At 36.1% G+C, this 26,618-nt stretch overlaps 1 protein-coding gene across 1 annotated transcript; it reads left to right on the forward strand.

The window, feature by feature from the left end:
- Positions 1 to 638: 638 nt before the first annotated feature.
- Positions 639 to 26,234, forward strand: PRDM1 (PR/SET domain 1). Its single transcript, XM_051997462.1, has 7 exons — positions 639 to 951; positions 2,703 to 2,951; positions 10,317 to 10,436; positions 14,288 to 14,540; positions 20,116 to 21,200; positions 22,063 to 22,191; positions 22,580 to 26,234. The coding sequence occupies exons 1-7, from the start codon at positions 910 to 912 to the stop codon at positions 23,153 to 23,155; spliced, it is 2,454 nt and encodes an 817-aa protein (XP_051853422.1). The 5' UTR covers positions 639 to 909; the 3' UTR covers positions 23,156 to 26,234.
- The last annotated feature ends 384 nt before the right edge of the window (positions 26,235 to 26,618 follow it).

The following is a 26,618-nucleotide window of genomic DNA, read 5'->3' on the forward strand; positions in this document are numbered from 1 at the left end:
GATTTCTTCCCATTTCAATATTCCCCAAAGATCTTTAAAGAGGGAAAGTTATGCCGAATATAAAATCATTTAATTACCTACTTCTTTGGAAGCTTATACAAATAAATACAAGCCTTAAAATGCTTCACAGGAAATACACGCTTCACAGGAAATTACTCGAAACCTAGATCTCTGAATTGTATGGCATTATATATTAAATATTAGATACCCATTTCCCTCCCCCCAGGGACTCCCGCCCACCCCTGCCTCGGCGTGCCCGATGTAAAGTTTGCATTCCCTAACCAGGACTTTTTTTATCAGAACAACAGAAGTTTTAACTAAGACTTTTTTTTTTTTTAATGAGAGATGTGTTTATGATACTTTAAGCCTCAGCTGTAAGAAGGGAATAGTTAATGAATTTGTTGCACAAAGCAGATAATGTCAACTCTTTCACTTTGAGGTTAAGTGTGTTTCGAGGGGAAGTAAGAAAGTTCCAAGTGAATGGTGAACTTCACATGTAATAAGAGGAAAACCTATAAAGCCTGAACTATTTGGAAAGGGGGGGGGGGAATCCCTCTTTTCGGGCTCGTTCGGATTGGCTTTTGACTGAATTTATACAGGTAGCTCCACCCCCTTAGCTTATTGAGTAAATGCTCAGTCTGTTTGGTTAAGCAGACAAAGTGCTGTAACACTCAGCCCTCCAGTGTTTCGGCGAGGCAAAAGCACTAAGTGCCGCAGCACCTGTCTGACAGACACGGAGAGAAAGACAGAGAAAGAGAAGAGAAAAAGAGGCTTGCGGGGGGTGGTGGCGTCGGAGAGACCGTAGAAAAAGGAGTTAACTCTGGAGGTGTGAGTCAGTTTTTCTCTAAGCCGGCAATTGGAAGGACGAAGAAATGTTTACTGTGTAGAAATGAGTGTGACTTACCTTAGATGTTGGATTTTTATTTGGAAAAACTTGTGGATACGACTTTGGTAAGAAATTTTTGATTCTATTTCTTTTCTCTTGAGTTGTTTAAACTTTTTTTTTCTCCCTGCTTAACCAACATAGTAGCAGTTGCAAGCAAGTAATACTTTTGCCTTGGTGCACTCAGGACTTCAAACATGTTTATTATAAGACCTTTTCTCTGCTCCTTATGAATCATTAACCCTTTCAGTTCTGAGTGCAATTGTCAATTCATTGAAGTTTCAGTCTCAGTTCTTCTCCCCCCTCCCCATAAGATCAAAGAAGAGCAAATATTCGGTGGTGGCTTAATTTTAAAACCTTTATTATTAGTTAATATTTATTTAGCATCATGACTGTACATGCTGGTAAAAGCCACCCATAGACAGGTCTGTCTAAATTTTGAACAGTGTAAGACATATGTCCCAGGTTCTTCAATTTGGATGCTCCAGCTCCCCCCCTCCCCCGCCCCCATTAATTATGGCTAAATGAAAGAAGATAAAGTCTACTTTTAACATCTTCCTTGGGACATTATCTTATTTTGAAAATCAAGTGAGTATTCTCCTTTCATGTATAGAGATTCTTTGTTAAAATTACGAAGTATGATTTTTAACAGAAGAGTGTTTGAGACACTTTTTTCTTTTTGTCATCTAGTTTTTGTGTAATAGTATGAGAGAGGGTAACTTTTTTGGGGGGAAGAAAATAGAGAACTACTTCTCTCTTATTTGGAAGGCAAATGTTATTACTAATCTAGAGGATAAGGCAGGTTTGGGGAAAGTAGCCCATCACTAGTTGAGGAAGGGCTTACTTACTCTCTCACTTTTCTATATTTACTATAACTTTCATTATAGTAAATTGAAACACTTATGATTTCTGAAAACGGAATGAATGGTCAAAATTTTCAACAGAAAGTACTATTTGTAACCCAGGTGGCTGAAAGGAATTTTCTCCAGGGATATTTACTATTGGACAGTTTTGCATTTTTTGTTGTGCCTTTTCATGATGGCGTGAGATGCCAACAAATCACAGAAACCCCATTTTTTCTTCTGTTTTGGTCCAAATGAGTGCACTCCAATGATTTGTGACTAGCTCTACCAGGATGCTGGCCAAGATGCAGCCTTTTGCTCTCTTCCTTGCCTAGAGGATGAAAGAAAGCAAAGCAGAAGGGGGAGGATAAATAGGGGTGGGGGGGCAGGTTGTTTTGAAAGTTGTTTGTGCTTTGGAAGCTGGTGGGAAAGTTCAGTCTTCCCCATTTGGAAAAGGCAGGCTGGGTTCCGCTCCTGCAACACACGCGCTTTCCATTTTTAGCTTCATTCAGACGCAGACAGCAGCTCCTTCCTCTTCCTCTCCTTGTTTATGACACTTTTTTTTTTCTCTGAGGCAGCTTTTCCACAGGCACTGAGTGGTCTGGTGGCCATGACCCCAGGTTTTCTTGGATACGAGATTGGGAACCCAGAAAGTGGGTTCCGTGCTTTTGAGAGGTAAAGCCAGAAATAGATCTCTGAGCTGATTTGTTTTGATTTTTTTTTTCCTCAGCGAGTCTGCCTCACTTTGCTTTTTTGTTTTTTGTTTTTTTAAACTAAGCTTAGCATTTGAAAACCTTGCTCCATTCAGCCCGGGCAATCTCGTTTATACTGCTCTTTTTGGCTGTTACTCAACTGTACCAGCTCTTCTGCATAGGCTTTTCAAGTGCCACAGACTACTGTATTAGTCACAGTGTCTCAGAGGAAACCACAGAAACTGCAGGACAATGGGGATTAAAGGCTTTTTCCTTCTTTTCCAGGCTGCCACCCAGTGTAGCTCCGACACCGTAAATTTTCCGACCTTGGTAGAGGGGGCAGAGGGAACCATGAAAATGGACATGGAAGATGCTGACATGACTCTGTGGACAGAGGCAGATTTTGAAGAAAAGTGCACATACATTGTGAATGACCATCCTTGGGACTCTGGTGCTGACGGAGGAGCTTCCATTCAGGCGGAGGCATCTTTGCCAAGGAATCTGGTTTTCAAATTTGCAACGAACTGCAAAGAGGTAAGCCTCTGCTTTTTTGCTGAAGAAGATTGTCACCTGACAGCCAAATCTCCCATACACTTCTATTGAGGTCCTATAATCTTGGGAGACTTCTTTGTAAGTACCTGTAAATAATATATCCATTTCATTGCATTCTAATTTTCCTTGAAACAATTTCTGCTTCTCTTCCCTCCCCCATTCCCCATCATACCAATTAGCAAGCAGTTAAAAGCTTCTGGCAGGCTGTAATGTGCCTAGAAGAGGTATATGCCCAGCATGGGGGTGGGGGGGAAAAACCGGGGAAGGTAGACCCCTGAGCCAGGTTTTAAACTGCTTGTCAGCAGCCTATGTATCCATTGCCTCTGGCCACTGGATTAAATTGCCTTGGTTGTATAATAGCTCTGGGGAGGGGTAGAAAAGTCAAGTTTCCTTGGAAAACACTCTTAATCTTTTCTTTTGTCTCTCTTCAGTTATTAAAGTGCTTTATTCTTTTTAATGAGCTAGGTTTATTAGCTGTGTTTCTAAAATTATTCCTGAAACATTGACGTGTTTATGAACAGGAGGGATGGTATATAAACTGAGAAAAGTGTCCTTTGTCAGGATGACTTAAGAGTTAACCACTGTTTATCTGCTGGAGTTCCTTTGCTCCCTGCTAGACTTGTAAATCCCCCCCCCCCAATGTCTGAAGTGGGGCTGTCCTTTGTTTTTATTTCCAAAGGACTACCTCTGGACCCTGAAAGGACAGTTTGATTTGTGTTCACCCATTTGTGTAACTGTTATAGCTAGGTGTGATGTTCAGCTAGGTAATCTGAAAAGCAACCTAACCTCTTTATCTATGGAATTTAGGGCTGTGCCTCTCCCCCCTTTTTTAACCTGTGCTGCTACTGTTCCCAAATATCTCCTTATCCTTATCCCACTCTAACCCCCCTCCATGTGTAAATTATATTATTGTGTCTTAAGAGAGCAGTGAGAAAGGACTTGTTTGCTTATGAAAACAGTGTTTGTTTCTGGGAATATTTATTATAGCCATGTAAAATCACTTTCTCTTACTCTTAAAAGTAGCATTTAAAGGACCTGGCAATCTTTTGGGGAAAGCTTTCTCTCCTAATTTCATGTTCTATAAATTTTTTGTGAATTGGGAGACAAAGTTATCTAAAATAAAGAAAACATTTATTGTATTCCTAAATTCATAGATTCAGAGATAGAAACGGGAGCTTAGAGTAAGAGTCTAAACCCCTCATTTTATAGATGAGGAAATAGAAGTTAAATGACTCGCCCAGAGTTACCTAGCTAGTAAATACTTAACATAGGATTTGAATTCATGTCTTTAGTACTGGACTTCAGGTTCAGCACTAACTATTTACTGCCTCTGATTTATTAAAATTAGAGGCAGAGGTGTTGGGGAATAGAAGGGGGCCACAGATTTTATATCTACATTTTGTTAAATAATTCGAGTGACAGGATGCCTTTTTATATAATAAACCCTGTCTCATACTAGATTGCTGGAGATGCCCAGAATCCACTATATCCTATGCATCTCATTAAATAGAAACATTTTTCTAAGTAGAACATCTTCAGTTAGTTGTCATAATTCTTTGACAAAGGCTAACTTGACCTGTTTTGTAAATTGTTTAATGCTAGTTGTTGCTGTGGTTTTAAGAAATGCATTTCCCTTGGCCCCCACCCCCAGTATACAATTTGAAATTTCCAGGAGGAGACTGGGGGTTAAGCCTTCTCTCTTCTTTTGTTCTCCAGGGTTCCCCATTTTATTCAGAAAGCTGCCAAAAGAAACTGATCTTGATCCCTTATTCTAGTATTTGAGAGATCCTCCCTCTCCTTTAAACAGGCTGTATATTGGTGTGTGCCCTATGTCCCACAGTCAGAATTTATAACATTCTGCCTCATTCTTAGAATTATAGCTTTTTAGAACTGGAAGGTACCATGGAAACCATCCAGCTCTTCACCACCTTTTTACAAAAGATGAAACTGAGGTTTGGAGTTAAGTGAGTTGCCCAAGGCTACATACTGCTAATTATTGGCCCAGCCTGGACTAAAACTCAGATCTCCTAACACTGACCAATATTCTTTGCATTAGAACATGATTACCACTTTTTATGTCTCAGCATGATTTTATTTATTTACATGACTATTTGACCCTTCTGAATATCCAGAATGTTATTGATTTAGGAGAGATTGTAATTCCTCACAAAGGTGGTTACATGCGAAGTGAGCCCACCTAGGCATCTATTGTTTACCTTTTCCTCTTCTAAATCAAACTTAAAAGAAACAAGCCATCTTGGGGGTCCTGGTTGAATCAAACAGGATACAAATTTCATATGCACACTTATTTAACTGTAGCTCTGGAATTTGTACTAGAATGATAGTCTTTGTTAAAAGAACAATAAATTTCAAAGAATGGAGGGGATTCAACAGGTTTAAGAACAAACATTCATAATTAACAAAATATGCAGGCTGGCATGAATCAGTTTGTTCTTAGTCATATATCCCATGGGAATTTTTAGAAATTTTTTTGCATGTAGTTTTAATCTGATTTATAAAGTTATTTAAATGTTTTTGTTTAAATGGTAGCTGTTAAATTACATGTTATTTTTTTCTTTTCCATGACTTTTTTTTTCATTATGAATTTACATATGTATCAGCTCCTTTTTTATTTAAAAAAGTTTCTGCACTACTCTCTTGGTGGTTCTAAATTTTATTTAGGTCAATAATGCATTTTAAAGATTCTCTTATTGTTTATTATTATTTCTATAAATAAGGGTTATTTTTAAAGTTTCATTTAAAAATATGTTAATCCATGCTACTAAACTATTTACTTGTGTCCTTCCTTTTTTGTGGAGACTTGACTGTTGTCCCCCTTAAACACTATTTTTGAGCATTTAAAAAAATACTAGCTTTGACATTTTATGTATTTGAAAAACTTAAATTCTGAATGTGCTTCTCACTCAATCGGGAAAACTCCTGTTCTGGAAAGTCCTAAAGCAATACCATGATAAAAATCAGTCTGCTATATGTCTATTTTAGTTGAAGTCCATTATTAACTTAAGCCATCTGAAAAAAGTATCTCATCACAACATGCAATCCTATGTTCTTGGGGATGGTCTTTTATTTTGGAGATGATACAGGGAGGCTGCTACTGTGTTTCCTTTAATACCGAGATAATTAAGGAGGAAACCATCTGAAAACATTTCCTTTCACTCCACCCCTTTAAAAAAAAATCAGATGAATTACAGACTTTAGGTCTTGATCCATCTGTAGAATCCCAATCATCACAGTGCAAATGATCTTAGGTCCAAAACAAAATTTTAATAGACTGAATCAGTTTTATGAGGAGGAGGGGGGTGAGAGAGAACTAGTAATTTGTGATCTTAATGATTTAGAGTGAGTTTGACCACATCATAAATATACCTATATAATAGTCCTCTGCTTAAAAAAATACTATTGTTGAGGAGGTTTGTGTATCATAGGATAAATGTATGTAAAGTACCTTAGAAACCATAGTTCTAAATAAAATTGTGCTTTTAAAAAAATCTACATAGCTTCTTTAAGGGAGAAATCTGCTTTTTTGGGGAACTCCTTTTCTCTCCCTAATGGGAATAGATATGCAATAAATACCCCCTCTAGCTCAACCTCTCCAAAGTTTTTAAATCACTTTTATTTTTGTAAAATAAGAGGCTAAGGAGTCCTGTTTTTTGTCTAGAAGCCTTGGGTGTCAGGATGTGCTCTGTGACTCAGTCCATTGACAGAGACGGATCTTCCAAAATGATAGGAAGGTCGGTGCTACTCATAAAGCATCCTGGGGACGGGCTTCTGTAGGGACAGATGAAGCATGAAAGTGTTGAAGCTTTTTGTCTTCTCACTGATATGTTTATAGAAGGCATGCAGCAGCCTTGTCCCAGCAGTAATTCATTAGGACCCTGGTCAGTTCCAATCATGTTTCTTTCCTGGGTTAGGTGAGCACCAGTCTAAAGTGGCCTTTTTAGCACATGGGAATTCATCAGAGAGACAAGGTCCTTGTATGACCATTGCTAGTTCTGGGACAGTGAAGGCAATGTTGAACTGTGCCCATTTTCAAATCAATCAGAAATCTCAAATCATTATAGATACAGAAAATTGTGTTATATTTCATTGTCTCAAGTTTTCTATTTAGAAATCCAACGTTTATTTCATAAAGAACAAAATTAATAATATCAGAATAAACAATGAGTGCTATTACCTTACAGGTGATTGTGATTTGACTGGATTATTTCATTTTTATGTGTCCCTTATTTTTAGATTAAAACAAAATAGTTGCTTAATGAGTATTTGTTGATCGATTGATCTGCTAGCATCAGGAAAATAGCCTGAACATACTTTTGTTTTAAAGTTGTTGCTTTCATGTTGGCTGAAGGAATCCATCTGACATTATATCATAATGTTAATTCTAAATGTAATCATTTCTTCCTACCTGTTTAAAAAAAAACTGGTTTAGCTTTCTAACTGATAATAAAATTAATTAGCTTCATATTATTATGCAAGTACATCTATATGGATAGATAAGTCCCAACACTGTATCATAAACAGGCTTTTGTGAAGCTATAAGTGAGGTGCAATGTGCTCTAAATATGCCATTTAATATGTTGTACAATACCATAATTTAAATTCTCTCTTTAACTCCACTGTATGGAGCACTTACACCACAGGAATATATACATTTCAAAAAAAGACAATGGAGCTAACCACATGGCCATTCATAATAAAAATTATTTTCCCTAATAGTTTTGAGATCTTTAAGGTAGATTTCATAGGCTCTCAAGCCAAATTATTTGTTATATGTCTGTGCTCTATCTCGACTAGATTGTCAACTCCTAGAATGTGGGAATTAGATTTCATACCTTATTTAAGACATATGTGCTATTAAGTAAATTTTTTCGATTGACATCTTCCCAATTAAAGAAAGACAATAATGCTTATAGAAAGTAGATTCTAGCCTATGATCTTGTATTTGATCACTGAAAAACTATTTGGTATTTTTATTGATACAACATGAATTCAACTGATAGAAGATCAGTTTTAATGCTGAAAAGCAAGCACCTCAATCTGGTAGACAGAGAATGGCCACTAGGTGGAAAAGCACTGACCTCAATGTAATGTTGCTTGTTGGTAATCATGCACTGTCTCAAGACTGTTTAAAATTATAGTCTCCAGCAGACACAAAAGTTGGTGAACCAGTTGAGTGCCTCTCTTAAAATTACTACTTTAACATGGACATGTTGAAAAATCAGCTGTTAATTATTGGCTGACCAGCAAATGGCATTATTTGCTGTTCCTGTTTGGGCTTTTTAATGCTGTGTTATAATCAGTCAAATATAAGTGTCAGAAAATTTGCTACATCCTAAGAAGCCAACATGAATGTTTCAAGTTGACTGTTTTCAAGGATGCTCTAGATAGTGAGAATTTCACTTAGGTATACAGAGACAAAAATCATAGAATGACAGGGCCCTTCACCAGTCCAGCTTTCTTATTTCACAGTTGAGGAAACTTGAAGCTAGAGTGCCCAAGACTTTACTAATATCTTCCTAGCAGTTAGGCTGTTCTGATTACCAATAATAATGAGTCTTTATTGAAAGGTCAGATAGATGTAAATGAGAGCAGAGGAGGATGAAATGAACATCTGTCTTTTTCAGCTCAGTCAGAAATGCAGGAAAATGCCCAAAATAAAATTGGCCCCAACAACCTTGTTTCAGCTTGTGTTAAGTATAGGAACTTTTCTGCCCCTACCTTTTTCCTCCCCGACTCTATGTATGCCAGATGCTTTTAAATGCTTCACTGGCTTTTATGTCAACTATTGTGCTCTTGATCACTTGCTGATATGAACTCAGCATCTGCCAGAAGTTTGTTGATCTGCTTTTTGGCTTAACTGTATGATTCCATAGAAGTTTTGGGTCCCTTTTCATTTGAAGGGGGACTTAATGTATTGCTAGAAATTGCATGGAATGATGGGTAAATTTTCCGATTTTTACAAACTATCTGTATAAGGACTTTGGACAAATTGTCTGATTTGTTCTTTTCAATGTCATTTGACTAGTAATAGACATGAAGGAAAGTATCTAGTTCCATAGGCCCAAACAGAAGCATTTACTTAAGTCACCAAAGAAGCATTATAAAAAAGAAAACTATAAACAATTCTTACATTTTTTTTCTCTATGTCAATCAATTCAAGTTAAGAATTTAGTCAATTCTAAAAATCAAAGTTGTGGGGGGGGGTATGAAGTAGTTGGGGGGGGGGTGAAAAATACCGGTAACTCAGCAGAATGTTGTAAGTGACTACTCACAGATGAGTTCTTTTGAATAGTGATGAATTGCTTCCTGATTTGTGGTTGGTGATTCTACCCTACTCAAAAGAAATTTACCATCAAGGAGGAACTGGCGTAATGTGTTTCTTTACCAAAGCCTTTTAAAAATATGGGCTATAGTAGATTTTCAGTCATTTCCTTATCGCAGGATCTTGGGTGGGGGAGGGGCAGAGGGCACATAAAATTATGTCTCCTTGCCAGATCCATAAGAGAATTGCTAATGAGGACTCTTGCCACTTCTATAGAGAGAAGCAGACTGGCTGTCCTATTGCACGTTTAGAGAAAAACAATTATATGAAAGCTATTTCTCTTGTCAGGGAACAGGAAACTATGATGTACTCCATCAGGAATTAGTAGCCTATAATACAATGAATTTATAGTTTTTCAACCCTTTGAGGAACAAGATTTTGTTTTCCCAAAGCTAAATATGTCATTCCTCAAAAATGACATTGATGTTAATGCTTTAATGGGTAAGAAGAGTGAAGAGAAACAACAGGCTGGAATAGTCAATCTGTTTCTTTATATTCTTGACTATAACAGGGGATCTAAATCTGGGGTCTCTGAACATATTTTTATATAACTGAATTTTAAATAATTGATTTCCTTTTGCCATCCTATATATTTTATTTTGTGCATTTAAAAACAATATTCTTATGATGATAAGGCCTCACCAGATAGTCAAAAAAATCCACGACAAAAAAAGTTAAGAATATCTATTATAAATTATGTGGTTCTTATCCTAAGAAAGAACTAGTTTCTTTTCTTTGTGACTTTGACTCTTCCCACTCAAACTGAACAAAGGTCCCTAATTCAACAAGTAAAAATAATTTTAAAATGGCATCTCATCACTGGAGTTTGGGGAAATAAAATTTTATTCAAATGATGAGAGAGTTTGGTATTGCTCTCTATTTGTTTATTTTTTGTTTTGTTTTCCCTTATTGTGCTTTCCTTTCATGAAAAACCAATTTAGCTGAAAAAGGATTGCTGTTTTGAAATGTAGGTCATAAATTGTCTTGCATTCTTTCTCTTTTAGGTTATTGGAGTAATAAGCAAAGAATACATACCAAAAGGAACACGGTTTGGACCCTTGATAGGTGAAATCTATACCAATGATACAGTTCCCAAAAATGCCAACAGACAGTATTTTTGGCGGGTAAGAAAAAAATTTAAATTTTATGTTAATTTAATAATCAAAAACAAAACTAAAAATGCTAGCCCCTGTGTCTGTGTATCTGTCTTTTCTGCCTGGTGTTTCTGTGTACTTGCTCATCTACAAATGAAATTTTATTCTTCTATGGGTGCACAGAATAAGAATTCTAAATGGATGTTAAAATAGTTTGAGTAAATGTGTCTGTCTTCTGGGGGGAGGGAAAGAGAAGGGGAGAAAGCCTGTAGGTGGACGAAAAAGAGATAACATGGACTATACTTGACTTTAATTTTTGCAACTCATAAGAGCTTCCTGATAAAATGAAACAGTTGCTACTTGCTTCCAGAATAAATTCATTTGCATTTCTCTGCAAGGAAGGAGTAATGAGTCATTAAATCTTTCATCTTCAAATATGCTTGAATTCTTACTAAAACTTTAATATATTGGATAAACTGAAATCAATGAATTATATAATCCTGAAAACAATTTTTTTTTTCATTTGGAAAGGTTGACAAAGGTAGAGAAGGGGGAAGGAAAAGGAATAGTTCTTTAAATGAATATAATGTAATTCAGAATCTGGGTTTCAATTCATAGTTTATTGGAATGTATACATTTTTACAATCACATACATTCCTTAGAATATTTCCATAAAGTCTCTGAAGCCTGACCTAGAGTATTTAGATAAAAGATGTGTCTGGGCATACCCTGAATCATTGGGGGAAAAATTCATCCTTTCCTCAGTGTACCACCATTAGTTTTGTGATTTCAGTTTCTCACACTTAGAAAGACTCACAACTTTTTCTTGAAAGAAATGCTGTGATGATTCAGATGGAAATCTTTTTCTTAAAATTCTTGTAAGGAAAAAGTCACTATGACTAAAAAGTATTTATTAATTACTGATCTATAGAATATTTATTAGGTTCCTTTAAAAAAATTCATTTCATTTTTTTAGTCTTATCTTAAGTGTAAACCACAATGTATATAGTGTTAAGGAAGCCTATGAATTAGAAAATCTTCTCTCCGGTTGTTCTGTTTTCTCACATAAGAATTTTTTCTTTTCCTTGATGTTTTCTCATTGATTTTCTCACTAACATTCTTGTTTCCTATTTAAAAAATTTTTATTTCCACTGTGAACAAAGAATGGTATTTGTATTGTTTTTCCAAAATATAAGCGATGTGTTTATATTTTTAATCCAAAAAATATTTAATTGCTCAAAGTATATTTACACATATATACCCATTATGTGTGTATGTATGTATGTGCTCGTGTGCGCACACGCGCACTACCAGCTTTTCCTAGAAAAAAAGTGGGTGGGTTCATTTCAGTTTATTGCCAGTAAGTCCCTCTTCAGTTAAAAGCAAGCCATGGAGGTGTATAATTTCCTGGAGAGTGACTAAGTCTTCAATTAAGACCATCCAATGTATAAGCCTTTTTTTTTTTTTTTTTTTTTTTTTTTTGGTACAAAGCTGTATTGAAAAAGGCAACAACAGCACCTTAGTTCTTGTATCTCTCTGAAAATTCTCTTAGTCAATCAGCTTCAATTGTCCCCTGAAGATGTTCTTTCTAGCTAAGAATTTGGATCAGTCTCACCCATGAAAAGGAAATTATCGGAGATAAACTTCCCACATATTATAAAAACTGTCCTGCTTTTGCTGGCAGGGATAGGAACATCTGCTCTATGAAGAAAAAAAAGTTCCATGCAAATTACATAGTCAAAGAGGAGAAGGGATGTTCGAGTTGAGTAAACCACAGAGTGACATTATTTCTTGTAACCGAACTGTGAGTCAGCACATTTTTAATCTTCATGATAATATATGGAAACACGAGATAGGGAAAGGCATTCATTTTAGCGTTTGCTTTTATTTTATATTTTTGTGGGTGTGAGCCTGTGACTTCATGGCATCATCATCTCCCTTTTTAAACAAGGGTACAGTAAATTGGGGAAAGCTGACTGGAAGGTGCATCGCCCTTAGCTTTAGAAAGCAGCTTCCGCCCAAAGCAAAGAGTGCAGAGCAATGGAACCCCATGTTCCTGGAAGTTTGCACATCAGAGTAAACAAACTTGAAGACTCCTCTTGATAGCAGAATTCAACCAGCCCTGTTCCATTTTCTCATAACAAAACACACCGCAAAATCTCTCACAAGCTTCTTTGATGAAGCCACATGTATTTCCCCCTTCACAATTTACAGGAAGTTACTCTTAAAAGAAAGTGATTCTGGTGTTTACTGCCTGTGTTAAAGGGACAGAGTTCCCTTTTTATTTTTTGATAGCGTTGGAGAGACATAAAAAAGGCTTTTTAGTCAGTCAGGGTGTGTGAGTAAGAATCAAGCCAATAGTTTGCTTTCCCCATGGATACTCTTGGACTGTGAACAGGATGAGGCTTCCTGGAGACCACACACTACAGATCATCAGGTATTAGTTGCCAAAGAAAATCAGGTGAGATGAGGGAGAAGAATGGGGCATCTTTTAATAGGAATGTTCTATGGAAAGATGAGAGCTTTAGGTAGAAGGTTTGAGTTTCTTATTATTCATAACTATTTTTTATTTCATTTACAATACATTTATTAAACTACCCTGCCTGATTCTGGAAAAAGCTCTTAATTTTTCATCCTACTTTTCCATTAATAAACCACATTTTTTTTTTCTTCTCCAGCCGATGGGCAGAAGTGTATAGTGATTTTATACTACCCCTTATAAAAGTAATACGGCTTCCTTTTTTCCTTCCTCTCCCTCCCCCCCCCCCTTTTTTTGTTTTAAAGAAAAGTACAGGTCCTAACATGTCCATTGAGAGGAAAAGTGACTTCTCAGTAGTAGACTGTCAAATTTTGGCCTCTGTCCAGGTCTTCACTTTGTTATGGCAGGTGAAGTTCACCTTTGCCCCACCCAGTGTTTCCACAAAAAGGCAAGGTTCCAAGTATTCATATGAGCAAGTGTTACTTTAGGACTTGTGGGGGGGTGGAGGATGTTTGCATAGTTTAAACCTCTGGGCGGGGGTGGTTGGAAACTGCAAGTAAAAAGAGGCCCATAGAAAAAGCTAAGAACAGAACCTGGAGAATGTTGTATACAGTAACAACGATATTGTTCAATGAAGAACTATGAATGACTTAGCTATTCTCAACAGTACAATAATCCAAGACTATCCCAAAGGACTAATAGTGAAACATACTATCTGCTTGCAGAGAAAGAACTGATGTCTGAATTCATGCTATTTTCCCCTTTCTTCCAGTTTTTTTCTCTTTTTTCAAATCTTGTATAAAAATGACTAGTATGGAAATGTTTTACATAATTGCATATGTAGAGCTTATATCTGATAGGGAGCCAGGAGAAAGGGATAGAATTTATAACTCAAAACTTTAAATAAAAATGTAAAAAAATTGAAGAAAAAAAGGAAGAAAGAAAAAGCTGAGACTCGCATTTGACATAGCCTGCTTTTATACCTAGGTGACTCAAAAGTCAGCACACAATCAGAACTGGAGTTAGTCTATTACTCATTTGCCATTCTAACACTTTTAAGAGCGCTCTGAAGTTTTTTCAGAGTCAGAAGCAGCCCAGCCTTTTCCTTACGTGAAACTGTTTTTCAGTCTTTTTTTTTTCCCCTTCAGCATTACAAATTGAACAAAATGAAAAAGGTAAAGAGAGAAATGCCACTTCTCACTAGTAACTCCCTTATTTCTGCTAAATCTAGAATGCTCTGATTTTTTATTTAACTTTGTAACTCGAGAGAGAGAAGGGAAAGCATACATTCTCTTTACCTCCGTCTCCATTCTTGTGTTGTGCCGAAAGAAGAGAATAAAAATAAGCCTCTGTCATTTCAGGAATTTTTTTTTCAATGGTCTTGTCTTCTGTTTTCCTCCAGATCTATTCTAATGGGGAGCTTCACCACTTCATCGATGGCTTTAATGAGGAAAAAAGCAACTGGATGCGTTATGTGAACCCTGCTCACTCTGTTCAGGAACAGAATTTGGCTGCGTGTCAGAATGGAATGAACATCTATTTCTACACTATTAAGCCAATCCCTGCCAACCAGGAACTTCTTGTGTGGTATTGTCGGGACTTTGCAGAAAGACTCCACTATCCTTCCTCCGGAGAGCTGATGAAGATGAATCTCAGTAAGTGGATTACAATTATAAATTAAAAAAAAAAAAGAATGCTAGTAATGTCTATTCTGTCTGTACAATCTGATAATATGGTGGTTAATTACATGGCTGTATCAGCTGCTGTGCCAGGGTAGGGAGTTTGGACCAGAAAAAGAGGAATTGCTTTCTTTTTCTTCTCTTCTCTTCTTTTTAAGTTCCATTTGCCCATTAAGGTAGAGTTTTTTTAAAAAATTAAACATTACTTTTTGAGATCTGAATTTATAAAACTGTAGGAGAAAAATGATTTAAAATTGGCAGCATTTTAAAAAAATATGGCTAGTACCAAGAGACTTGAAGCCATTGAACAAATCAGTTACTGTTGCCTAATTGTGCTGCTTAGAAATGGATCTTATTATACCATTTTATATATATATATAATATATATATAATTGCTTACTATGAAACTAGCATCTGCCAAGAAATTGCATAAGAATAAATACTCTAAGATATTCCATGCTTTTTCTACAAACAATAAGCAATTAGTTGTCTCCTGAAAGACCATTCTAAGTAGATGTTCTGAAGATTTCATATCTAACTTCCTTCCTTATGATAAAATCTAATTATCTGAACTCTTAATTTGTTTGACAGTAGCTGCATATCACTTTATCTAACAAATTCTCAGTTCCTCTGTCAGGTTTATAGGCTTTCACTTTTTTATTTAGGTAAAATTATCTGGCCTGGACCCAGTGACCCCCTTCTGCCGGTAGTAGCTACAAAAAGTCTTATTTATGTATGTAATTTGGTCCATTCTTAGGTGTTGTAACAATAAGTCAGAAAATTCTAATCTTTTGTTGTTGATAAAACCCACAGAAATCTGTTATTTTTAAATAGCAAAATATTTGTCATTTTGCTCCCTAAACCAGACAAAACCAGTTAATTTTAAGGATAGATCCTATCTTTGAGTCATTTGGATTTAAGTATTAATTTTATTTTTTTAAATGAGAAATAATGACAAAATAACACAGTATAGCTTTCTTTCATATGGAGGAATTGATGTATCTAGATGAAAATCCTGGCTTTGGCCCTCCTAGCTGTGTGACCTTTCTGGCCCTCAGTTTCCTCATCATTTAATATAGGAAGTTAACATATATTCCATCTCTCACTAAATAATCCTATGAAATCTTATTCTTGGCCCTGGGACATGTGCACCAACTAGCTAATTCTGATTCTCATTAGAAATGAATTACTAACTTATCTACTGCTTCAGAAGTATAATTTCTGACCAGTGTGAGTGTGTCAATATAATTCTCGAGAATGTATAAAACTAGGCTGCTCTTTGGAATACAAAAGTTTAAAGCATCTCCATGTTACTTGTAAGAATACACCCACTCATTTAGATAGGTCTTGTGTGAGATTCAGTTTGTCATGGTCCTTTTTTTTCCAGGTAGGCTAGGATAGAATGTTCAGAAATAATTCTGTTCTCAACATCGAACCCCCGAGGAGTAATTTAGCTCTGCTTGTTCTTCTACCAATTACCCAGAATTAATTTCTTACTCTTTGCCATTGTGTAATCATTTAACCTTTGTAAGCATTTCACATACAATATAGCATCCTCTTATTTCAATGGGCAAGAGTGAGTACATTTCAAATAGTTTGGATGGAAATACCAGTAGGATTCCTGGAGCTTTGTAATCATTGCTTAAGTCAGAGAAGTTCTAATGACTTAAAAAATAGCCCACTAGGCCTCTTTGTGAGTCATTGGTTCTTTTGCTTGTGCTTTTCTTCCCTATTTGCCAAGTGAGAAAGTCTTCCTCTAAACTAAAATTATTTTCTCTTGCATCCTAAAATTGGCAAGATATATATAGCATTTCCAGATTCCTGTATCAAAAAACATCATTTTGATAGAAATGTCATGACTGCCTCTCAAATAAGACCTTTTATTTAAGTAGATCCTTTTTCTCTCAGTCCTTCCATACAATGGGAAAATAACATTTCCAGATGTAACTAACTTTCCATTAAGTTTCAGGGTAGATTCTGCTTAGTAGTTTTTGAACTGTAACAACTAGTCACCCTCAGCAGAGGGTTCTTATTGCCTCTTGTGAAATCAGTTGTCTTAGGTGTGGTGGTTGATGATTGAGACTGTTGATCAGGAAAATTTCCACTATTTCATCAGTCCTAATAAGTAGATTATGCCTCAGACTAGTGAGCTGTATTCATTTTCCACACTTACAAAGCACAATACAAATCTGTGCCAGATTCCCACTGAGGGACTTGTATGATATTAGTGAATGATTATAATGGTTTAATTAATAGAGATAACAGAAAAAAGAGCTTTGATAAGTAACAGCTAAATTTTAAGTTATTGTATACATTTTTTTCCTTTTTAGAAGAGAGAATATGATTTTAAATGTGAATCAGAATGTAAATTTATTTATGCCCCTCCTCTTTTCTCTGCTGGAGGGAAGTTATTTGGCATACACACAAAAGAAGAGACATAGATCCATCTAGAAAACAGATGACCAAATTATAGACTTCTAAATGTTAGTTTGCTTTCTCAGTTTCAGTTGAAAACATGCTTTATTTTACCTTCTGTAGAACTTCTAGGTTCTCTTGCTTCTAACCTTAGAAGCTCTTATTATAGACTGAAAATGTGAATCGGCATAATTAAGCCATTGAAGGCCTTCAGGAGCATTTTACTCTTGAAATGACTCTGTCCGCCTACAGCCATTTAAGATTTAAGAACAAAACATCTTTTTTTTTTTAATTCTTTTTTTTAATGTTAAGTTGTTACTGAGTGGAAGAATTAGAAATAACAGAACTACTGATTACTCAGCAGGTGCTGAAGAATAATTTACTATGTATAAATACTCAACATTTTTTTAAAATTCTCCCCTCAAAAAATACTCTCTTAGAACATTCTAATTAGGCTCTTGTCCTAAGTTGAAGCAACCTTTTCTAGGTCTGCTTTTCTAAAGTTCTAAAGGTGATAAATATTAGTAACTTTGGGGTTTGGAAACCAAAGATAGTAAAAAAAAATTAATCCAGTCTTACATATTATTTCTGAACTATCAAAATTCTTTGTGAGGGTTCTTTTTTTTTTCTTCTTTTTTTTTTTTTTGGCTAAAATAGTTTGCAAACTATTTGAATTGTTTTTTGCTAAATAATTTTGCTAAATTGTTTGCTAAAACAATTTGGAAAAATTGTTGTAATTAGTAGGCATCCATCATGTGCTCCATAGAATAGCAATATCAGAAAATAATTCTTCACAAAGGAATATGTTTCATTTATGTTTTTCATGTTTGAAATTGACTCACTATGGAATCTGATTTTCTTTCAAGGATTATGGATAAAGCATAATTTCTTTCACCTGCTTGATAGTCATGAAACTAGTTTTGTTTTAATTTATTAGTAATGATAAGTACTCAGTATTAATTAAAGAAATAAAAGGAAAGTAAATGCCATGAAAACTTGGAAGTACTATGGACTCTTTCATCTGACATCTTGATTTAGTTATTTCCATGTTGAAATTGATCAAGAAGACTTTTTGAAATCAGTGAAAAAAATCATTGTGATTAAATTTGATCTCTCAAGTGAAGTTATTAGATTATTATATCTGTATCTTCATTTTGTTAATGGGAGGTTGAGGAGAGCTGAATTAAATAGGGGGGAGAGGGAAGTGAGGTAGCCTTCTCTAAAGACTTTTCCCACCTAGCATTCCACTTCATCTTAGTTAAATTCCTTTCCCTAGCAATAAGGAGGCTCCCCTATCAGTTTTCCAGGTTAGCTGTCTCTCTCTTCCTCTACCATTTTAGCTTTAAAAAACAAAAGTGACAATTTGAACTTCCTGCCTCCCGGGCCCCACTGAAAGACTGAGATTGGTCTGATAAGATGATATTTATTTTGGTCTAGTGGCTTCAGAAACCCTTGTCCTTCCACAGGCTTCCTATCAATCCCCACTGATCAGCACCTTTCCTGATAAGGGTCCTTCTCCCTGTTTATTCTGGGCTGCCTGCTCAGTAAGAAGCAACTGATAATAGCTGACCGAGATAACATTCTCTGAGGGATTCTTAAGATGGAAGAGAATTTTTCTTAAGCATGGTGACCTGTAGTGTACTGATTTAGAAACTAAAGTTTCTAGTTTTCCATATCATTAATTTCTGCACCCACCAGATTTTCATGGATGACTTGACTTTTTTCTTCAGATAAATTTTTAAATTATTTTCTCAAATGTTTCTTTAGTTAACATTTTTTTGAAAACTTATCCTTTTGAAAGATTGTTTGAAAAATGATGCCCGATCAGTTGTCATCAAATTCTATCTACTTTTACACTCTGGAAAATTAGACTGAAGCACATCCAAATCTCCCTGTTGCTCTCAGAGATCATTTTCTTTTCTTTGTTTTATACATTCTAGTTTATTTCTTTCCACATCATAATCTACTATGTGGATGGTAGTACAATATTGGCAATGGGTTGTCAGGTATCCAGAGCTCAAATGAGAGATTTCTAGATGTAGATTTTCTCATATTTTGGGTCTGATACAAGTTGAGACAGAGTCCTATGACTTTGATTTTCTTTGTCTTGACCTATATTTAGTCTACGTTGTCCTTCACAGGAGTTTTGTATTTTCTAACTGTTCTTCCTTGTTGTTCATATTCTTAAATAGTATATTTACTAAGTAATGCTATGCTTACCTAGTATAGAATACGCTCTCTCTCTTAGGGAAAAAAAAGGCTTTCATTCGAACTGCTTATGTTTTCTTTGGGACTATAAGTAATTGAACTGGCTGGTGGAGCACATGTTGTGGTTTGGCAAAGGTTAATCTGTCACGCCTTATGATTCCAGGGGACAACATTTTTGGGAGCCAAATTTTACTGGGTAAAATCTGGCTAAATTTTTGCATTGTGAACAAGTGATTTGAGGAGGACGTTGACTGGAGTTTTTCCTCTAGCTTACTATTCACCTACACGTAGGCATTTATAATTAAGTTTAATCAAATTCATATTAAAAATTCAATTTTTTTTTAAAATTGAGGGTAAAAATTAATGACTGATACTATTCAAAACAGCTTTAATCTGACCAATCTAACTCATGGTACATGCTGATTTCCTTTATGTGAACTGTGAACATCAGTATGACTATTTTATTAGCTTCTGACACCTCATGGTATTTTTCCACCCCATTTTAATAGAAGCTATCTGTTCTGGCAAGTTTGATCTTTTGCTTGAATAGCACTTTTCATGTTCTATGTTCTTTACCAATGGAAACAAAATAAACCAAACAATAACCCTCTTATGTAGATAAGTATTCTTTCTTTCCCCATTTTGAAGGGGAAAGAAATGAGATATAGTTAAGTTTTTGATAGTCTGCCTGGAACCTTACAGAGGGGATAACCAAAACCCCTGAATGAGTATCATGATCATTTATCCTTGGTTTATGGGTCATCCCTCTCTCCTTTGATTCAGTTGTCTCAAGCAAGCTGTTTAACACACACACATACACACACACACACACACACAAGATCTCAAAATAGAGATATTCTCTACTCTTTGGCAGGGGTGTGCCATTTTCTCACATCACTTCAAGTAACGATATTCTTCTTTATTTCAGCCCAAACACACATCAGTCCAAAGCAACAAAGCACTGAGAAAAATGAACTTTGTCCCAAAAGTGTCCCAAAGAGAGAGCATAGTGTGAAAGAAATTCTGAAAACTGATTCCAGCCATTCAAAAGCAAAGAGCTTCTTCCATCCTAACATTTCACCCATCACTCCAGAAAAGGACATGGATGACTTCAGGAAAAACTGCAGTCCTGAAAGGCCTATATGCCCTCGTGTTATCTACCCAATCCGAGTTCCCAATGCAGAAGACTTGTTGAAAGCTTCTCTGACCTATCGGATGGAGAGACCTACTTACATCACTCACTCCCCCATCCCATCATCTACCACTCCTAGCCCTTCAGCAATAAGCAGCCCAGACCAAAGCTTGAAAAGCTCCAGCCCTCATGGTAGCTTGGGAGACACAGTTTCACCTTTGGCTCCCATTTCTCAAGAACATCGAGAATCTTACCCTTACTTGAATACACACTATGGCACAGAAGGACTGGGGTCTTACCCTGGCTATCTACCACCCAGTCATCTTCCTCCAGCTTTCTTCCCTTCTTATAATACTCATTATCCCAAGTTACTTTTACCTCCATATGGTATGAGCTGTAATAGCCTGAGTACTGTGAACAACATAAATGGCATCAATAACTTCAATCTCTTCCCAAGGTTATATCCAGTCTATGGTAACTTGCCTCATCCCATGTTCAACTCGGCTACTCTTCCAAATTCATTGCCCTCCGAAGGATCCCGGAGATTGTTGCAACCAGAGCACCCCAGAGATGTTCTTGTACCTGCACCCCATAGTGCCTTTTCTATCACCAGCGCAGCCACCAGCATGAAAGACAAGCCATGTAGTCCAACGAGTGGGTCCCCAACTGCTGGGGACACATCTGAACATATGATACAACCTAAAGCTACCTCAACAATATTGGCTGCCAACAGCAGTGAAGAAGCCATAAATCTCATTAAAAGTAAAAGAAATATGACTGGTTACAAAACACTTCCATATCCACTGAAGAAACAGAATGGAAAAATTAAGTACGAGTGTAATGTTTGTTCCAAGACTTTTGGGCAGCTCTCAAATCTGAAGGTAGGTATTGAAAATCAGACTATTGATTTATATGTAGGCACCCATATGTGCCTACATATATGGTTTTTATGTCCCTATTTTTTTTATAAAAGGTCATGTTTTTACAACTGTGTGAAAAAAGTTATATGTCCAGAAGTGTCTTATCTTGGTGTTGCCATCTACTCTATATATCTGGGCAATCTTGGGTCAAGTCCATTTCACCTTTGTATGCCTTGGTTTTTAAATTTTCAAAATGGGGATAGTAATAGTACTACTCCCTATCCCATAAAATTGTTATGAAGATTGGAATTTATAAATTATGTAGCATTGTGTACATATGAGCTACTGTTATCATTATGATTCAACAATACTAATGTTGCTTTTAAGGATAGTAAAAATAAGCCAGTTCATGTGTTCTCTTGAGAAATTTGTATCTTAGATGTTTCTAACCAACAGACTCAAAAATATTGTGGTCCTAAAAGTTGTTAAACTGTGCATACCCTCTGACTCAGCCATACCACCAAAAGTCCTAGACTCCAAAGACATCAAAGAAAAGATGAAAAGGATTCATATTGTACAAAAATAATTGTAGCAGTTCTTTTTGTAGTAGCACAAACTGGCAACTAAAGGGAATTGCACACATATTGGGGAATGCCTAAACAAAGTATGGTGCACGGAAGAAGTGGAATATTATTGTACCGTACAAAATGAGAAAAAATGAGCACTTTCACAGATGACCCAGAAAGCCTGTGTAAATTGATGTAAAATTAAATTAACAGAATCAATAGGACAATTGATAAAATAACAACAGTATTGCAAAGAAACAACATGATCTTGATTTTAGTTCAAAAGTGAAGCTATATAGTTTTTTCTTTGTTCTTAGGTCCACCTCAGAGTACATAGTGGAGAGCGACCATTCAAATGTCAAACTTGCAATAAGGGTTTTACTCAGCTCGCCCACCTACAGAAACACTACCTGGTCCACACTGGAGAAAAGCCTCATGAATGTCAGGTGGGTAGACTCCTCCTGGGGAAAAATTTTGAACTGCTTGGAAATCTGTCCAACTAGCTCCTAACACACTCAATAAATGGAGTCTGTAGTTTAAACCCAGAATATGTAGCTCCTCTTCAACACTGATTGCTGCTGTGTGCCACGACTGTGTCCCATAATCTTGCAAGCAAACAGGCAGACATGGTGTCCAGTGGGTGGAAGAGGGACAAGGAAATAAGCCACCACCCCCTATGGGTTATACCCACATAGCCCTATTTGCTTAATAGCCCTCGTGTTGCTTCTCACCTCCCTCGCTGTTGCAGGCTGCCTTTGAGCTTAACTCCTCCCGTTTGTAGCTTTTAATTTTCTGATTTTCCCTTCTCCTGTCCCATCTGTCCTCCCGATGTAGGTTTGTCACAAGCGATTCAGCAGCACCAGCAATCTTAAGACTCACCTGAGACTTCACTCTGGAGAGAAACCATACCAGTGTAAACTGTGCCCAGCAAAGTTCACCCAGTTTGTGCACCTGAAACTCCACAAGCGCCTACACACCCGGGAGAGGCCACATAAGTGTACTCAGTGCCACAAGAGCTACATCCACCTCTGTAGTCTTAAGGTTCACCTAAATGGCTATTGCCCCCTAGATCCTACTTCTGGTCTATCCATGGAGGACCTAACCCGAATCAATGAGGAAATAGAAAAGTTTGACATTAGTGACAATGCAGACCGGCTCGAAGACACGGAGGATGGTACTGATATGACCTCTGTGGTAGAGAAAGAGATCCTGGCTTTGCTCAGAAGAGAGATGGATGGCGCCAACCTGAAAATGTCTTTGCAAAGGAACATGGGAAATGGACTAATCTCCTCAGGATGTAACTTTTACGAGTCGTCAGACCCGTCCCTTATGAAGTTGCCTCACAGTCACCCACTACCTCTGTTACCTGTAAAGGTCAAACAAGAAACAGTTGAACCAATGGATCCTTAAGACTTTCAGGAAATGAAAGAAGTGATTTTATATATGTATATGTACATATATATATAAATAATTTTAATTTATGACTTGGCAAGTCAGGATGCCTGTGGCAAATTGTTTATACATTTGATTCCAATGCTGCAAAGCTTTCCTGATGTTGCAAATGAGTTCCCTCACACTTTTCTTCCAATTCAAAGAAGGAACTTTGAAGTTATTGTAATCTCAGGGCATAAAGACAAAAAGACTATTATATGTATACGTATTATACATACATACATATATATATATATATTTGACTGTGTGTTTTGAATATGTTTGTAAGTATGTTTGCATAGCCTTTCCCATTACTAAGACAATCTCCTTTCTATAATTATTTTTCAATGATAGTACTTTATAATTTATTATGCAACTTATCATTTTAAAAGCAATAATTAGAAAATGTTTACAATGACTGGAAAAATCATTGTAATTTGAGTATAAATGTTTATTTTTTTTTTTGTCTTATGGCCATTCTTTGTAGATAATTTCTGCACATCTGTCTAAATTAAGGTGAAGTGAAGATTGGAAAAACAAAAATACATTACTTCAGTCAACATGCCTACATACTCTAAAAGTTTTGAAAATGAGGTTTTGTATTGCCAAAGGTGGATATGTTGAATCATACTTAAGATCATCTAATCTGAAAAACATTGTGTTGTAACTTGGGGGTAGATGTGCAGAATTACCCAATAATAATTTGGATAGTGGCAATATGGAAAGGAATCCTGTACCTGCCTCTCTGTAGGTAGTCCAAACTTTTTTTTTTCCCTTACCTGCTCTACCCAGAAAGGTGACATGACAGGAAGATAGTGCCAACCTGACTTTTATACCAATGAGCAAGGGTGGTGGTTGTCGGTTGGATGAGTTTAGTTTGTTTTCATTTTTTGCTTTTTTTCCCCCTAAAAGCAATACAAAACCCCAAAGTCACCCTGAAGATCTATCACAAACTACCATTTATTTAACTTTACCATCCCGGTATAGCAATCTAAAATGTGAAGATGACAAAATGCCATGTTTGAAACCACTGTTAAAAGCACAAGTGGTTTTTGCGTGTTTTTCTGGTTGTAATTTGGGTGTTTTGTATGTATGATGTATGTTTTAATTTCTAGATGTCAGAATTGCACAAAAATGGTGCTTTCCCAGAAAGGAGTTTTGGGGTAGAAAAGCTCAAGCCACATTTTGAGAAACTAAGCAAACAAAGAAACAAAAAAACCAAAAACGGGTTATTTTCTTGTTTGCTCTGGGTGGAAGTGGATGATGAACATTCCTGTTCCAGCACATCTATTTTGTTTTGTTTTCTGTAGGATTCAGATTTTCCTCAGTATTTGCATTTGTACATTTTGTGGTTAATTTAATTGAAGATGAAAAGGGCATTGCAAAGTTATTCAACAACAATTACCTCATTGAGTGTGTCCAGTAGTGCAGGAAATGCTGTTTTATCTAATGCTTTGCTACTTTACAGAAAAAACTCAAGTACACAGAAAACTTAGAATGTGTATATTACTTTATTTTTTGTAAAGTTTCCTCTATCCTTATAATTTAAAAATCATTCTGAAAGACTGGGGCCAGAAAGGGAATGGTGGGAGCAGGGTGGAAGAATAGGGAGAGTCATGAGTATTGGGTCAATTCTATGTGTAAGGTGTGCAAGATTCACTGCTGAACCTATAGATAATGGGAAAAAAAATGTCTTCAAGGAACTTAAAATCGAATTAAGGAGACAATATAATCCATATAAAAATATAAATAGCAATGGAACCATATTCTGGGAATATCATACTAATGGGGCTCCAAAATTTAAGGAAGGGAGAGAACATCACCATTTCTCCCATTCTGCACCAGTGCCACTGACAAACTGAATGGTAGGCCAGATGAAGACAATCACAAAAATTACTTTTTCTCTCCTCCAGGCGCATGAGAGTGTAATTTTTTTTCCAATTTGCTAAGCCCAAAGATCTCATGTTGGCATTCAATGTGTAGCAAAGAATGGTGTATATTTATAAGTTTATTTATGCCACTATATATATGTCACATTGTGAGCCAAACCATGTAATAAAACCTAATTTTCATAAAAGATGAAAATCAAATCTTTTCAGAGGACTTTGCATCACACCTGATGACCTCAAAACCAGGATGATGATGTGTTGGGCATTTGAAAGAATCTTAATGTGTAAATGTTTATGCTCCCCTTCTGTAGGTTATATAGTCCAAAAGTGAAGACCCCAAATTCTTGACAAAAGAGATAAAAATCCCACTCCTACATAATGGTAATATTCTAAAGACTAATGGATATGAGTAGAATAAATCGAGTGTCAGGGGCCATCTAATAGAGCTTTTATTTCATTTTGCCACATCTGAGTTATGTGGTCACACCCAGTGTCAAAAGCAAATCCCATTATCACACCTATTTACCACTCGGTGTATACATTGTCTTTATAGTCTTAGTACTTAACAGGTTTCTGATCAAACCATTTTATAGAAAATAAAAAGATTATATGATGGAAATGGCTAATAGATATGACACCTAGAAAACCCAATTTAAGGTAACCCAGGAAAGTGTGTAAATGTAAGCATTTGCTGAACAAATTACACATACACAATGTGTGTGTATATATGCCTCTAGGAATAGCAAGATTGACAAATTGTATACGTAGCAATGTGGTTAACAAAACAGTTAAATATAAATTAAACCAAAGTATCACTACTTGGACACTGGACACACTTTTCTTTCCTCAACCCCTTTTCCCTTCCCAACTTTTTTTGGCCTTTAGTGTTCAAAGTTTTTCAAAGATATCTATATTGCAGCTTTAAAAATTTTGAATTCTCTTTCTTGTCCATAGTTTTCCTGTTCCTCCCCTGTTTAGGTCTCTTACATGTGAATGTAGCAAACAATCAGAAATGGTTTTGCTTTTCTCAAAGGAAAAACTGACCAAAGTTCATCGGCTTTTTACTTTGCTAGAATAACAAACTATCTTATGTTTACTACAAACTGGTTTACATTGTTATTTATGTACAATTGTCAAAATGTAAATTAAATATAAATGTTCATGCTTTACTGGTTGCTGCCATGTTTTTACCTGTCTCAGTAGTGCTCTTGTATATATACACAGGGCTGCCTTTGGGCTAACTTAGTTTTATTGATTTTTTTTTTATGTCACTTCCCAGTCCTCCCAACATTATAGAACTCTTGTCTTACCACAATCAAGCAAAACACATTTATCATGTCTGATTACATATGCCTTATTAGGGATATATATCTTACCACCTTTTCACCTCTAGCCAAAAAACTTAGTCAGGGTTAGTTTCTGAATTGACAAGCTATCAGAATTTTACTTTCAGTACTGTTTTACTTTATATTATTTGTATTCCCGTAGTGTAAATTGTTCTCATACCTGAAGATCTTCCCAAATATTTCTGAATTTTTCAAAGACTTTATTAT

The sequence above is a fragment of the Antechinus flavipes genome, chromosome 4 (assembly GCF_016432865.1).
Source record: "Antechinus flavipes isolate AdamAnt ecotype Samford, QLD, Australia chromosome 4, AdamAnt_v2, whole genome shotgun sequence".
Lineage (NCBI taxonomy): Eukaryota > Metazoa > Chordata > Mammalia > Dasyuromorphia > Dasyuridae > Antechinus > Antechinus flavipes.

Excerpts from the sequence above, each read along its gene's own strand:
- PRDM1 (XM_051997462.1), top strand. The coding sequence starts at position 910 with ATGTTGGATTTTTATTTGGAAAAACTTGTGGATACGACTTTG. Across the intron at positions 952-2,702 it reads AACTTGTGGATACGACTTTG|GCTGCCACCCAGTGTAGCTC; the intron begins GTAAGAAATTTT and ends CTTCTTTTCCAG. Across the intron at positions 14,541-20,115 it reads GCTGATGAAGATGAATCTCA|CCCAAACACACATCAGTCCA; the intron begins GTAAGTGGATTA and ends TCTTTATTTCAG.